At 35.5% G+C, this 12,522-nt stretch overlaps 1 protein-coding gene across 3 annotated transcripts in view; it reads left to right on the top strand.

Moving 5' to 3' along the window:
- TBCK (TBC1 domain containing kinase) overlaps nt 1-12,522 on the top strand; it is a 218,959-nt gene that overhangs the window by 1,560 nt on the left and 204,877 nt on the right. For 2 of the 3 annotated variants that reach the window (XM_047090612.1, XM_047090614.1), the window contains exon 2: nt 4,577-4,797. In XM_047090612.1, the coding sequence (XP_046946568.1) occupies nt 4,605-4,797 (193 nt within the window). In that variant the 5' untranslated portion in view covers nt 4,577-4,604. Of the gene's footprint in view, nt 1-737; nt 769-4,576; nt 4,798-12,522 lie in introns of those variants that run through there. The other variant, XM_047090613.1, reaches the window with a different exon arrangement.

The following is a 12,522-nucleotide window of genomic DNA, read 5'->3' as shown; positions in this document are numbered from 1 at the left end:
TAAATTATTTTTTCACAATTTTCAAAAATATATTTTGGCTCCTTGTTTGGTAAAATGAGGAAAGTAATGCCTCTACCTTCATTACCACTGCAAAAACTACATCACTTCCACCATCCCCTATCTGGACTTTTATTTATACATTGTTAAGGTTAATATTTATATTACATTTCTTAACTACAATTTTTTTGCTTTTTTTATGTGTGCTAAAAAATAACAAAATGTTACAATATTATGGCTTTGTAAATATTCCTAAGTACAGAGTCAAAAAGTATGCTATGATACATTTCCTTCCCAGTTTCTTAATTTCATGACCCCTGTGCCACACTAAGGAGAAGACTTGTAATATTAACATCAGATTGATTTCTTCTTTCTTCCCCTATAATAACCAAAAAATTATGCCATAGTTAAGTGTGATTTATGTTTTGGGCCATGTACATCTTATATAGTTTTTAACCCTCCTCACTTTTACAAAGGACTTTCTGTTTTCTTTTGAGGGAAAGTTAGTTACATTGTTTTGTTTTTGTTTTTTTTTTCACCAAATCCTTCCGTCTTACGCTTTCTTTACCACGTCCTCTCATTCTTTGTATGAGAAGCTTCCATTCCATATCTTTGCTTGAAGATGTTCCCTTAAAGCCCAATTACTTTCTGTTTAATGTGAACAGATTACATTCTGGTAGGTTACATTGTTTCTTAACCACACATTTTCTGTTATTTGTTTTTCTCCTCTGTTTTGGTAGAATACATCCTAAGAATATTTATTCATAAAAGGTATGTGGAAGTTAATTTTATTTTTTAATGTTCATATGGCTGTAAATTATTATTATTTATTTTTGCTATAATGATGGATAGTTTGGCAGGGTATAGAAGCAAAATTTTGTCTCTTTAAGTCTTTCAAAGCTTCACTGTCCTCTAACTTTCACTATTACTCATGAGACAGTGAGAATGCCACTCTTAGTTTGTTGAGGCCTGAACTATTCGTTTTCTCTCTGGAATGACTAAAAAATTTTAGTTTTCCTTGATGCTTTGAAAATGTATGATGACATGCCTTGTGAGTTTATTCTTGAAGTGAACTCATTGAAAGGAGCTAGGAAAAATGTCATAGTGTGGGTATTTTTCATTTACCCTCCTCGATATTATAAGCCTTTCTAATTTGAAGGTACAATTTCCCTTCAACTGTGGGGAATTTTTCTCCTATTCTGTCTTCTATAATTTATTCTCCTTTATTTTCCTCTTTCTCTTTTTGAAACTGTTGTAAGGTGGTTTTTGTATACTTGGTTTGATTTACTATATCTATTATCTTTTCTCTTATGTTTTCATCTATTTGCTTTTTGTTCCATACTCTGAGGAGTTGTCTCAACTTTCTTTTCCAACACTTCAGTCTAACTTGGTAATAATTTAATTTCCAACCACTCATTTTTAATTATTCCTTCCTCATATTCTCTTAATTTTATTTTTTATAAGATACAATTTACATATCTTAAAATGCACTGATTTTAAGTGAGTAGTTTGATGAGTTTTGATACATGTAAACATCCATGTGACAAACACCACCCCAATCAAGATGCAGAACATCCAAAACTCCAAAAAAGTTCATTTTATCAATTTTTTCTTTTATGGTTAGTGCTTTTTGTTATCCTGCCTAAGAAATCTTTGCTATCCTAAGGTTGCATTTAGGTCTATAATCCATCTCAGATATTTGTGGATGTAACAGTAGGAATTGAGGGATTATTTTTTTCTTTTCCATATGGATATATTGTTGTTCCAGCACCATTTGCTGAAAGACTGCCCTTTCCCTATTGATTTTCTTGGCCTTTGTTGGAAATCAATTCATTGTATTTTTAAAATTTTTTCAACTTAAAATTTAAAAAACATAAAGTATGTGGTCTCTAACACAAACATATGTAGATATAGAATATGGAAATTTGGAGCATAATAATAATATGAACACCCATTAAATCCACCAATTAAAAACTAAGATATTACTCAAGATTGTTGAAGCTTCTTATGGGTTCTTCCCTAATCTCACTCTGCTTTTCATACAGTGGTAACTGTATCCTCGTGTTTTTCTTCTCCTTCCTTCCATCCTCCTCCCCTTCTTCCTCATTATTATTATTATCACCTTTTTAAAATTTTTTTTTAAGGTTTATTCATTTTTTGTAGAGAGAGACAGAGCGTGAGTGGGGGAGGGGCAGAGAGAGAGGGAGACACAGAATCAAGCAGGCTCCATGCTCTGAACTGGCAGCACAGAGTCTGATGCGGGGCTCAAACTCACAGACGGTGAGATAGTGACCTGAGCTGAAGTCAGACGCTCAACCGACTGAGCCACCCAGTTGCCCCTACCTTACTTTTTAATATAATATTACCTCAAATGTACATACTCCTGAATTATTTATTGTTCAGCTTTTCTTGTTGAATATTATGAATATTGGCGTACATTTTATGTGCTTTTTTTCCCCACCCAACATTATATTTAGATTTATCTATGCTGATATATGTTGCTACAATTTGCTTATTTTCTGTCATGTATACTCTTCCATCAGATGAACGTACAGTTTACTTAATCATTCACCTGTCTTTGGATATTTAAGTTTCCAGTTTGGGGATTAATAGGAACAACACCATGCTGATTTTTCTTGCATGTATCCCTTATTTATGTGTGTAGGACTTTCTGCCGGAATTGAATAGCAAAATAATGTCAAACTGTTTTCCAGAGTGATTGTTTTAGTTTATATTCTCTTCATATCCTAACATTTTGTATTATCAAATTTAATTAATCAGATTTAACTATTACTCTCTGGCAGGTATAAATTCTCCTATAATTTTAATGAGCAGTTTCTTGAATATTAATGAGGATGTTCATTTTTTCATATATGTACCAGCAACTCCTTTTTACTCTTTTGTGAAATATGTTTTGCTACACCTCTTTTTATGTAATATCATGTCAAATCTTTCTAAATATATTTCAACTTGTTTTGGTTTTCATTGTTTTCTTTTCCATAACTTATTTTAGTCACCTCCAGGGCAGGTTTTTTTGTTTGTTTATTTTATTTTTTGCCCATTATGATGTGGTCTTTCTTCAACTATCTGATGATTCCTGGACAGTTCATTATTTTAGAGTTAAGGAAGTCTGTCTAAGAGCTTTGTGTATATGGACAGGCTTGTTGACTGCTATTCTGTGTTTTAGGATGGCTGGGTAGATGGTTATATCTTAACTGGGGCCCTACAAATTCCAGAATTAAGAGCAGTTTGCCTTTGTCACCATGCCCATACTAGCTATTTATTATAATTCTCACAAAGTTGGTTTATTTCTAGGAAAGAAACTTACCTCTTTTCCTTTGAGAATAAATAACTAACTAGTAATGGGGGGCCAGTGACAAAGTTAATTCTTTTATTCTTCAGCCCTTTAAGTTATCATTCTCATTTCAAATCCTCTTCTGACTTCTGTTCCCCATTGTTTCTGCTTTTGTGATCTCAAGTTTCTGAATCTGAAGAGGCCCAACAGAGGTCTTGACTGCAATATACTTTATAGTTTCTTTCTTTTTCTTCTTAAAACAATACTTCATATGCCAAATGCTTTACTGGGGGTTTTTGGAATCTTTCATTAGGTCATGGCCCTTTTCTGTTTTCTTCCTTATTATGAATTTATACATTTAAAAGTATTTCCTTTTAATGTTTTTAATGAGGTTTCTGCACAGACATAAAAAGTGGTCTATTACTTTGATTTAGAATTCCAACATTTTGATTGTGAAAGCTGAGAAAGGAAGAATGCAGTGCTGGACCAATGGAATGTCTTTGTAGTGAGACACCTGGGTGAAAGATCTTTTTGTTCAGTGACCTTTTTCATTGTGATTGCCCTAATGTGATTCAGATTGATTTTGAGCAGGTTTCTTAATTTCCAGGTTGCTTTGTTACATAATTCTGGGGCACTATTTGTTTTGGAGACCATGCCAATAGGATTGCCCTAGATATATACACGAAACATCTATCTTTAAACTGGAGGCAATAACATCTGTGAAGATTGTTGAGGGAATAAATTAAAACAGATCACGTGGAAATTACCAAGCACAAAACCAAAACTTATTAGTTAAGTAACATAGAGGCTTCTGTTATCTAGTTTAATTTTTACTATTAATAGAGGCCTTGATAATTTAAAGGTAATGGTTGGAATACCTATTTCATCTTTTCTGACTTTACTTACTTTGCAAGAAGGAAAAATTCTTGATGGTCTATGGGTTGTTCAAGCTTTAGGTAAACAGAAGATCCTTATTAATGTGAATATGCAATAACAGACATCCTCTTAACACTGTCAGACATCATGAGGAGGGAATGTTCTATTTTTTGCCTTTTTATGCCATTGAAAATCTTTGATTATGATTTAGAGCTACAATCTAAATTTATGATTGGGTGGTTTTTCCTCGTAGATATTATCTTGGAATTTTTTTACTTTGATTCTTTTTACTGTGAAGTGTTCTGATTGGCATTTTCCTCCAAGTTATATATTATTAATCATATTTAAGGTGAGAAAACACTGGCTTAATTTTTGGTTGATCTGTCATAAAATTCTCTCCTTTTCCAGATTGTCTTAGAAGATCTAGGCTTCTGAAATGTTTCCCCTGAAGGATGCTGAAATGGGTGCCTTTACCTTCTTTGCCTCAGCTCTGCCACATGATGTTTGTGGAAGTAATGGGCTTCCTCTTACACCAAATTCCATCAAAATTTTGGGGCGATTTCAAATCCTTAAGACCATCACTCATCCCAGACTTTGCCAGTATGTGGATATTTCTAGGGGAAAGCATGGTAAGTTGTTCTTTTCTTCTGTTTTTGTATTCCGTACTCTGTTACCTTGATTAGGTTACAAGTATGTAGTGAGCGCATACAATAGTCAGTATATGTGGGTATGTGCATGCCCTCACCTTCAGTCCAGCCAAACTGAGTCTTTTGAGTTTTCCTGATTGCCCTGGCACCTCACAGGTCCCTGTTTTTATACTCTGCTATTTTCTTTCCTGGGTTATATTATTCTCTGCAATCTGAGCTTAATCCCTTTCCTAATTTCTTTTATATCTTTTATCAGATTTTATTATCATTTTCTATTTAATTTGTCTCTTTTGAGGAGTCTCAGTTCTTGAAGATAAGGACTAAATGACTTTTGCCCCTAACCTCAGAGAGACAGTACTGCACCTGGTACATAGAAGGCATTCAGTAAGTGCTGAGTGAGTAAATTAATGAATGACTACATTTGAGAGATTCGTATTTTTCAGATCTGAGAATCAGGATTTTTAATTTTCTCTTTCAGAGAAACCACCTATCTTAAGCATATTTCTTCAATTCTGTAAAAAGGAAATGAAAGCTCTCATACCAGAAATTTGAGAAGTGTCTATTTAAATGTATTTTATGATTGAAAGTAGTTATTTGGGCTGTCTTCAAATGAAAACAGTCACTATTTTTTTCTTTTGGAATTTATTCTTTTCTTTCTTTCTCTTTTTTTTTTATGAGTTCAGAAGAAGTGTTTATTGCCTTCTTATGTGGTTGCTGTGTAGTAATAAGAAGGTATTGCATAAGCTGAGACACTTAATAGGTAAGAGAGCGATTAATGAATAAGCTGACTTTTCCTCGTTGCTGCTTTTATCAAAGGAAAAATGTTCTCAGCATTGGGCAACTAAATAAAAAGAGCCTCATTCCGGAAACAGAGGTTCCTCGTAGCACACCAAATATTTCTGAGTCTCTTCTGAGCCATGTTGTGGTGGGGGAACATAAACAGGAGCTGGTAGTTTGGAGGAGGGCCAGCCTCAGAGAACATGTCCTCATCCCCCAACATAGTCAAGATTCAAAGAAATTATTGTATAGTCCATGATGTCCAAATGCTTCCCTGTCCATGCTGAAGCCTCTCTTCTTCCTTAAGGCCGGGAAGACTGTCATTCCGCCAGTGGACAGATCCCTGATGAGGCCCATAGGTTCACCGGGCAGACACCCCCTGTTATTAATGCCACCTGACCCCTCATCATTGTTCCCTTTCTTTTTTTTTTTTTTTCAATTCTATTTTTTTTAATTTACATCCAAGTTAGTTAGCATATAGTGCAACAATGATTTCAGGAGTAGATTCCTTAATGTCTTTTACCCATTTAGCCCATCCCCGCCCCACACCCCCTCCAGCAACCCTCAGTTTGTTCTCCTTATTTATGATTCTCTTATACTTTGTCCCCCTGCCTGTTTTATATTATTTTTTTTTTAATTTTTTTTTTCAACGTTTATTTATTTTTGGGACAGAGAGAGACAGAGCATGAATGGGGGAGGGGCAGAGAGAGAGGGAGACACAGAATCGGAAACAGGCTCCAGGCTCCGAGCCATCAGCCCAGAGCCCGACGCGGGGCTCGAACTCACAGACCGCAAGATCGTGACCTGGCTGAAGTCGGACGCTTAACCGACTGCGCCACCCAGGCGCCCCTGTTTTATATTATTTTTGTTTCCCTTCCCTTATGTTCATCTGTTTTGTCTCTTAAAGTCCTCATATGAGTGAAGTCATAGGATATTTGTCTTTCTCTGACTGACTAATTTCACTTAGCATAACACTCTCCAGTTCCATCCACGTAGTTGCAAATGGCAAGATTTCATTCTTTTTGATTGCCAAGTAATCCTCCATTGTGTGTGTGTGTGTGTGTGTGTGTGTGTGTGTGTGTGTGTGTGTATATACATATATATACCACATGTTCTTTATCCATTCATCCATCGATGGACATTTGGGCTCTTTCCATAATTTGGCTATTGTTGCTAGTGCTGCTATAAACATGGGGGGTGCATGTATCCCTTCGAAACAGCACACCTGTATCCTGTGGATAAATGCCTAGTAGTGCAATTGCTGGGTTGTAGGGTAGTTCTATTTTTAGTTTTTTGAGGAAACTCCATACTGTTTTCCAGAGTGGCTGTGTTCCCACCAACAATGAAAAAGAGATCCTCTTTCTTGGCATCCTTGCCAAAATCTGTTGTTGCCTGAGTTGTTAATGTTAGCCATTCTGACAGGGGTAAGGTGGTATCTCATTGTGGTTTTGATTTGTATTTCCCTGATGATGAGTGATGTTGAGCATTTTTTCATGTGTCGTTTGGCTATCTGGATGTCTTCTTTGGAGAAGTGTCTGTTCATGTCTTTTGCCCATTTCTTAACTGGATTATTTGTTTTTTGGGTGTTGAGTTTGATAAGTTCTTTATAGATTTTGGATACTAACCCTTTATCTCATATATCATTTGCAAATATCTTCTCCCATTCTGTCGGTTGCCTTTTAGTTTTGCTGATTGTTTCCTTTGCTGCGCAGAACGTTTTTTTTTTTTTTTTTTGATGAGGTCCCAGTAGTTCATTTTTGCTTTTGTTTCCCTTGCCTCAGGAGATGTGTTGAGTAAGAAGTTGCTGCAGCCAAGATCAAAGAGGTTTTTGCCTGCTTTCTCCTCGAGGATTTTGATGGCTTCCTGGCTTACACTTAGTTCTTTCATCCATTTTGAGTTTATTTTTGTGTGTGGTGTAAGAAAGTGGTCCAGGTTCATTCTTCTGCATGTCGCTGTCCAGTTTTCCCAGCACCACTTGCTGAAGAGACTGTCTTTATTCCATTGGATATTGTTTCCTGCTTTGTCAAAGATTAGTTGGCCATACATTTGTGGGTCCATTTCTAGCTTCTCTATTCTGTTCCATTGGTCTGTTCTTGTGCCAGTACCATACTGTCTTGATGATTACAGCTTTGTAGTATAGCTTGAAGTCTGGGATTGTGATGCCTCCAGCTTTGGTTTTCTTTTTCAAGATTGCTTTGGCTATTCAGGGTCTTTTCTGGTTCCATAAAAATTTTCGGATCATTTGTTCTAGCTCTGTGAAGAATGCTGGCGTTATTTTGATAGGGGTTGCATTGAATATGTAGATTGTTTTGGGTAGTATCGGCATTTTAACAATATTTGTTCTTCCTATCCAGGAGTATGGAATCTTTTTCCATTTTTGTGTCTTCTTCGATTTCTTTCATAAGCTTTCTATAGTTTTCAGTGTATAGATTTTTCACCTCTTTGGTTAGATTTATTCCTAGGTACTTTGTGGTTTTTGGTGCAACTATAAATGGGACCGATTCCTTGGTTTCTCTTTCTGTTGCTTCATTGTTGGTGTATAGGAATGCAACCAATTTCTGTGCATTGATTTTATATCCTGCAACTTTGCTGAATTCATGAATCAGTTCTAGCAGTTTTTTGTGGAATCTTTAGGGTTTTCCATATAGAGTATCATGTCATCTACAAAGAGTGAAAGTTTCACTTCCTTCTGGATGATTTGAGTGCCATTTATTTGTGTTGTCTGATTGCTGAGGCTAAGACTTCCAATACTATGTTGAATAACAGTGGTGAGAGTAGACATCCCTGTCTTGTTCCTGACCTTAGGGGGAAAGCTCTCAGTTTTTCCCCATTGAGGATGATATTAGCATTGGATCGTTCATATATGGCTTTTATGATCTCGAGGTATGCTCCTTCTATCCCTACTTTCTTGAGAGTTTTTATCAAGAAAGGATGCTGTATTTTGTCTAATGCTTTCTCTGCATCTATTGAGAGGATCAGATGGTTCTTGTTCTTTCTTTTATTGATGTGATGAATGACGTTAATTGTGCAGATATTGAACCAGCCCTGCCTCCCCAGTATAAATCCCACTTGGTCGTGGTGAATAAGTTTTTTAATGTATTGTTGGATCTGGTTGGATAGTATCTTGTTGAGGATTTTTGCATCCATGTTCATCAGGGAAATTGGTCTATAGTTCTCCTTTTTAGTGGGGTCTCTGTCTGGTTTTGGAATCAAGGTAATGCTGGCTTCATAGAAAGAGTTTGGAAGTTTTCCTTCCATTTCTATTTTTTGGAACAGTTACAAGAGAATAGATGTTAACTCTTCCTTAAATGTTTGGTAGAATTCCCTGGAAAGCCATCTGGCCCTGGGCTTTTGTTTTTTGGCAGATTTTTAATTACTAATTCGATTTCCTTACTGATTATGGGTCTGTTCAAATTTTCTATTTTTCCTGTTTCAGTTTTGGTAGTGTATATGTTTGTAGGAATTTGTCCATTTCTTCCAGATTTCCCATTTTATTGGTGTGTAATTGCTCATAATACTCTCTTTATTTAAACTTTTTTTTATGTTTATTTATTTTTGAGAGAGACAGAGACAGAATGCGAGTGGCTTGGGGCAGAGAGAGAGGGAGGCACAGAATCTGAAGCAGGCTGCAGGCTCCAAGCTGTCAGCACAGAGCCTGATGCAGGGCTCGAACTCATAAGCTGTGAGATCATGACCTGAGCCGAAGTCGAACGCTCAACTGACTGAGCCACCCACGCGCCCCAATATTCTCTTATTATTGTTTTTATTTCTGCTGTGTTGGTTATGATCTCTCCTCTTTCATTCTTGATTTTATTTATTTGGGTGCTTTCCTTTTTCTTTTTGATCAAACTGGCTAGTGGTTTATCAATTTTGTTAATTCTCTCAAAGAACCAGATTTGGTTTCATTGATCTGTTCTACTGTTTTTTTGGTTTCGATAGCATTAATTTCTGCTCTAATCTTTATTATTTCCTGTCTTCTGCTAGTTTTGGGTTTTATTTGCTGTTCTTTTTCCAACTCTCTAAGGTGTAAGGTTAGGTTGTGTATCTGAGATCTTTCTTCCTTCTTTGGAAGGCCTGGATTGCTATATACTTTCCTCTTATGACCACCTTTGCTGCATCCCAGAGGTTTTGGGTTGTGGTGTTATCATTTTCATTGACTTCCATATACTTTTTAATTTCGTCTTTAACTGCTTGGTTAGCCTATTCATTCTTTAGTAGGATGTTCTTCAGTGTCCAAGTATTTGTTAACTTTCCAAATTTTTTCTTGTGGTTGATTTCGAGTTTCCTAGCGTTGTTGTCTGAAAATATGTACGGTATGATCTCAATCATTTTGTACTTACTTAGGGCTGATTTGTGTCCCAGTATATGGTCTATTCTGGAGAACATTCCATGTGCACTGGAGAAGAAAGTATATTCTGCTGCTTTATGATGAAATGTTCTGAATATATCTGTTAAGTCCATCTGGTCCAGTGTGTCATTTAAAGCCATTGTTTCCTTGTTGATTGTTTGATTAGGTGATTTGTCCATTGTTGTGAGTGGGGTGTTGAAGTCTCCTACTATTATGGTGTTACTATCAATTAGCTTCTTTATGTTTGTGATTAATTGATTTATATATTTGGGTGCTGCCACATTTGGCACATAAATGTTTATAATTGTTAGGTCCTCTTAGTCTGTAGACCCCTTGATTATGATATAATGCCCTTCTGCATCTCTTGATACAGTCTTTAATATCTTAAAGACTAGATTGTCTGATATAAGTATGGCTACTCTGGCTTTCTTTTGTTGACCATTCGCATGATAGATGGTTCTACATCCCCTTTCAGACTGAAGGTGTCTTTAGGTCTAAAGTGAGTCTCTTGTAAATAGCATATAGATGGATCTTGTTTTCTTATCCATTCTGTTACCCTATGTCTTTTGACTGGAGCATTGAGTCCATTGACATTTAGAGTGAGTACTAAAGGATAAGAATTTATTGCCATTATGTTGCTTGTAGAGTTGGAGTTTCTGGTGGCCTTCTCTTGTCCTTTCTAATCTTTGTTGCTTTTGGTATTATTTATTTTTTTTTATTTTTTTTTTATTTTCATCTTTTTCCCCCTCATAGAGTCCCCTTTAAAATTTCTTGCAGGGCTAGTTTAGTGGTCACAAACTTATTTAATTTTTGTCTGGGAAACTGTTTATCTCTCCTATTTTGAATGACAGCCTTGCTGGATAAAGAATTCTTGGCTGCATATTTTTTCTGATTCAGCACATTGAATGTATCCTGCCACTCATTTCTGGTCTGCCAAGTTTCTGTGGATAGTTCTGCTACAAACCTGATCTGTCTTCCCTTGTAGGTTAAGGATTTTTTTTTTTCCCTTGCTGCTGGAGTTTAGTCTTTTCATATAAAATTCCATTTAGAAAACCAAAGTAGAAAAGTTGAACCCTATTGGTTAAAAAGTTAGTGTTTCACTAGGAAGATATTTATTGCCTTTTCAGTCAGATTCTGGTATCAGATTCAGAGTCAGATTCTTTTGCATCCCATATCTTAGTCCATTTGGACTGCTATAACAAAACATCAAAAACTGAATGAATAACAAATATTTATTTCTCCTAGTTCTAGAGGCTGGGATGTCCAAGATCAAGGAACCAGCAGATTCCATGTTTAGTGAGGCCCACTTCCTCATGACAGCATTTTTTACATAGTGGAAAAATCCAGGAAGTTCTCTAAGGTCTCTTTTATAAAAGCACTAATCCCATTCATGAGGACAGAGCTCTCAGTACCTAATTATCTTACAAAGGTCCCACCCCCAAACACCATTGCACTGGGGATTATTAGGTCTTAATCCTAGGGGAGGGAGGACACAAATAGTAATCTATTCAATTCTAGATATTTATGATGGTAATATTTTAACTATTTAAAAACTATATTTGGAAACTTAATTGCATGCAGATGTTTTATTTCTTATAATTATTTTAAGTGCATTTCAGTGAAATGCATTTAATTTTTCTAACAAAACACTTTGTAAAAGTTAGCCCTATACATTTGCTGATATTTAAATTATTTTCCTATAAAAATGGCATTTTCATGTGTTTCAACCTAATATTAATGACCCTCAAAAAATGCAAACAACATTTTCCTTGTTTTGTGACAAATAGGCTAAATAATATTTCCAAGTAGTCTGGGTATGGCTTTTAAAAAGTATTTACTTTGAAAACATTTACATTTTATAGACTTTGATTAGAAAATGTTTTTATAATAAGTAATATTAATAGTTAATATTTTTTGAGCATTGTGTATTAGGCAGTATTCTAAGTGCTTTACATATTTTGATTTAATCCTCATAATATTACCATGAGATAGGAACTATTAACTATTCTCATTGTACAGATAAGGATATTGAGATACAGAGCAATTAAGTAACTAATCTAAGGTCATACAATTAGTAAGTAAAGAGAGGTAGAATACTAATACATTTTATCATATTTCAAAAGATTTTTAAAGTTGAAATAAGTGTACATTAATGCAAACATTGGCACTTCTACAATCAAAGCTATTCAATACCTTAAATACTTTGGAGCTCTATTACATACCTAGTGTCTTGAATATTTAGATATGTCTAGTGGTCTGATAAGAGACATGCGGGGGCACCTGGGTGGCTCAGTCAGTTAAGCTTCTGACTTCGGTTCAGGTCATGATCTCATGGTTTGTGAGTTTGAGCCCCACATCCAGCTCTGTGTTGATAGTTCAGAGCCTGGAGCCTGCTTCAGATTCTGTGTCTCCCTCTGTCTCTGCCCCTCCCCTGCTCATGCTCTGTCTCTCTTTCTCTCTCAAAAATAAAATAAACATTAAAAAATTTTGAAAAAAAAAAAGAGATATGGGAAGGAAAGTGGTAAAAGAGAGTTAATTGTCTTGCCGATGATGAAAATTTGTGATTTTTTTATATTCAAGTA

Source organism: Lynx rufus, unplaced genomic scaffold, assembly GCF_022079265.1.
Source record: "Lynx rufus isolate CCGP_SWC_20201006 ecotype Redwood Valley unplaced genomic scaffold, mLynRuf1.p SCAF_3, whole genome shotgun sequence".
Taxonomy (NCBI): domain Eukaryota; kingdom Metazoa; phylum Chordata; class Mammalia; order Carnivora; family Felidae; genus Lynx; species Lynx rufus.
The sequence above is the reverse complement of the archived record's forward strand: the minus strand, read 5'-3'. Positions and strand labels throughout refer to the sequence as shown.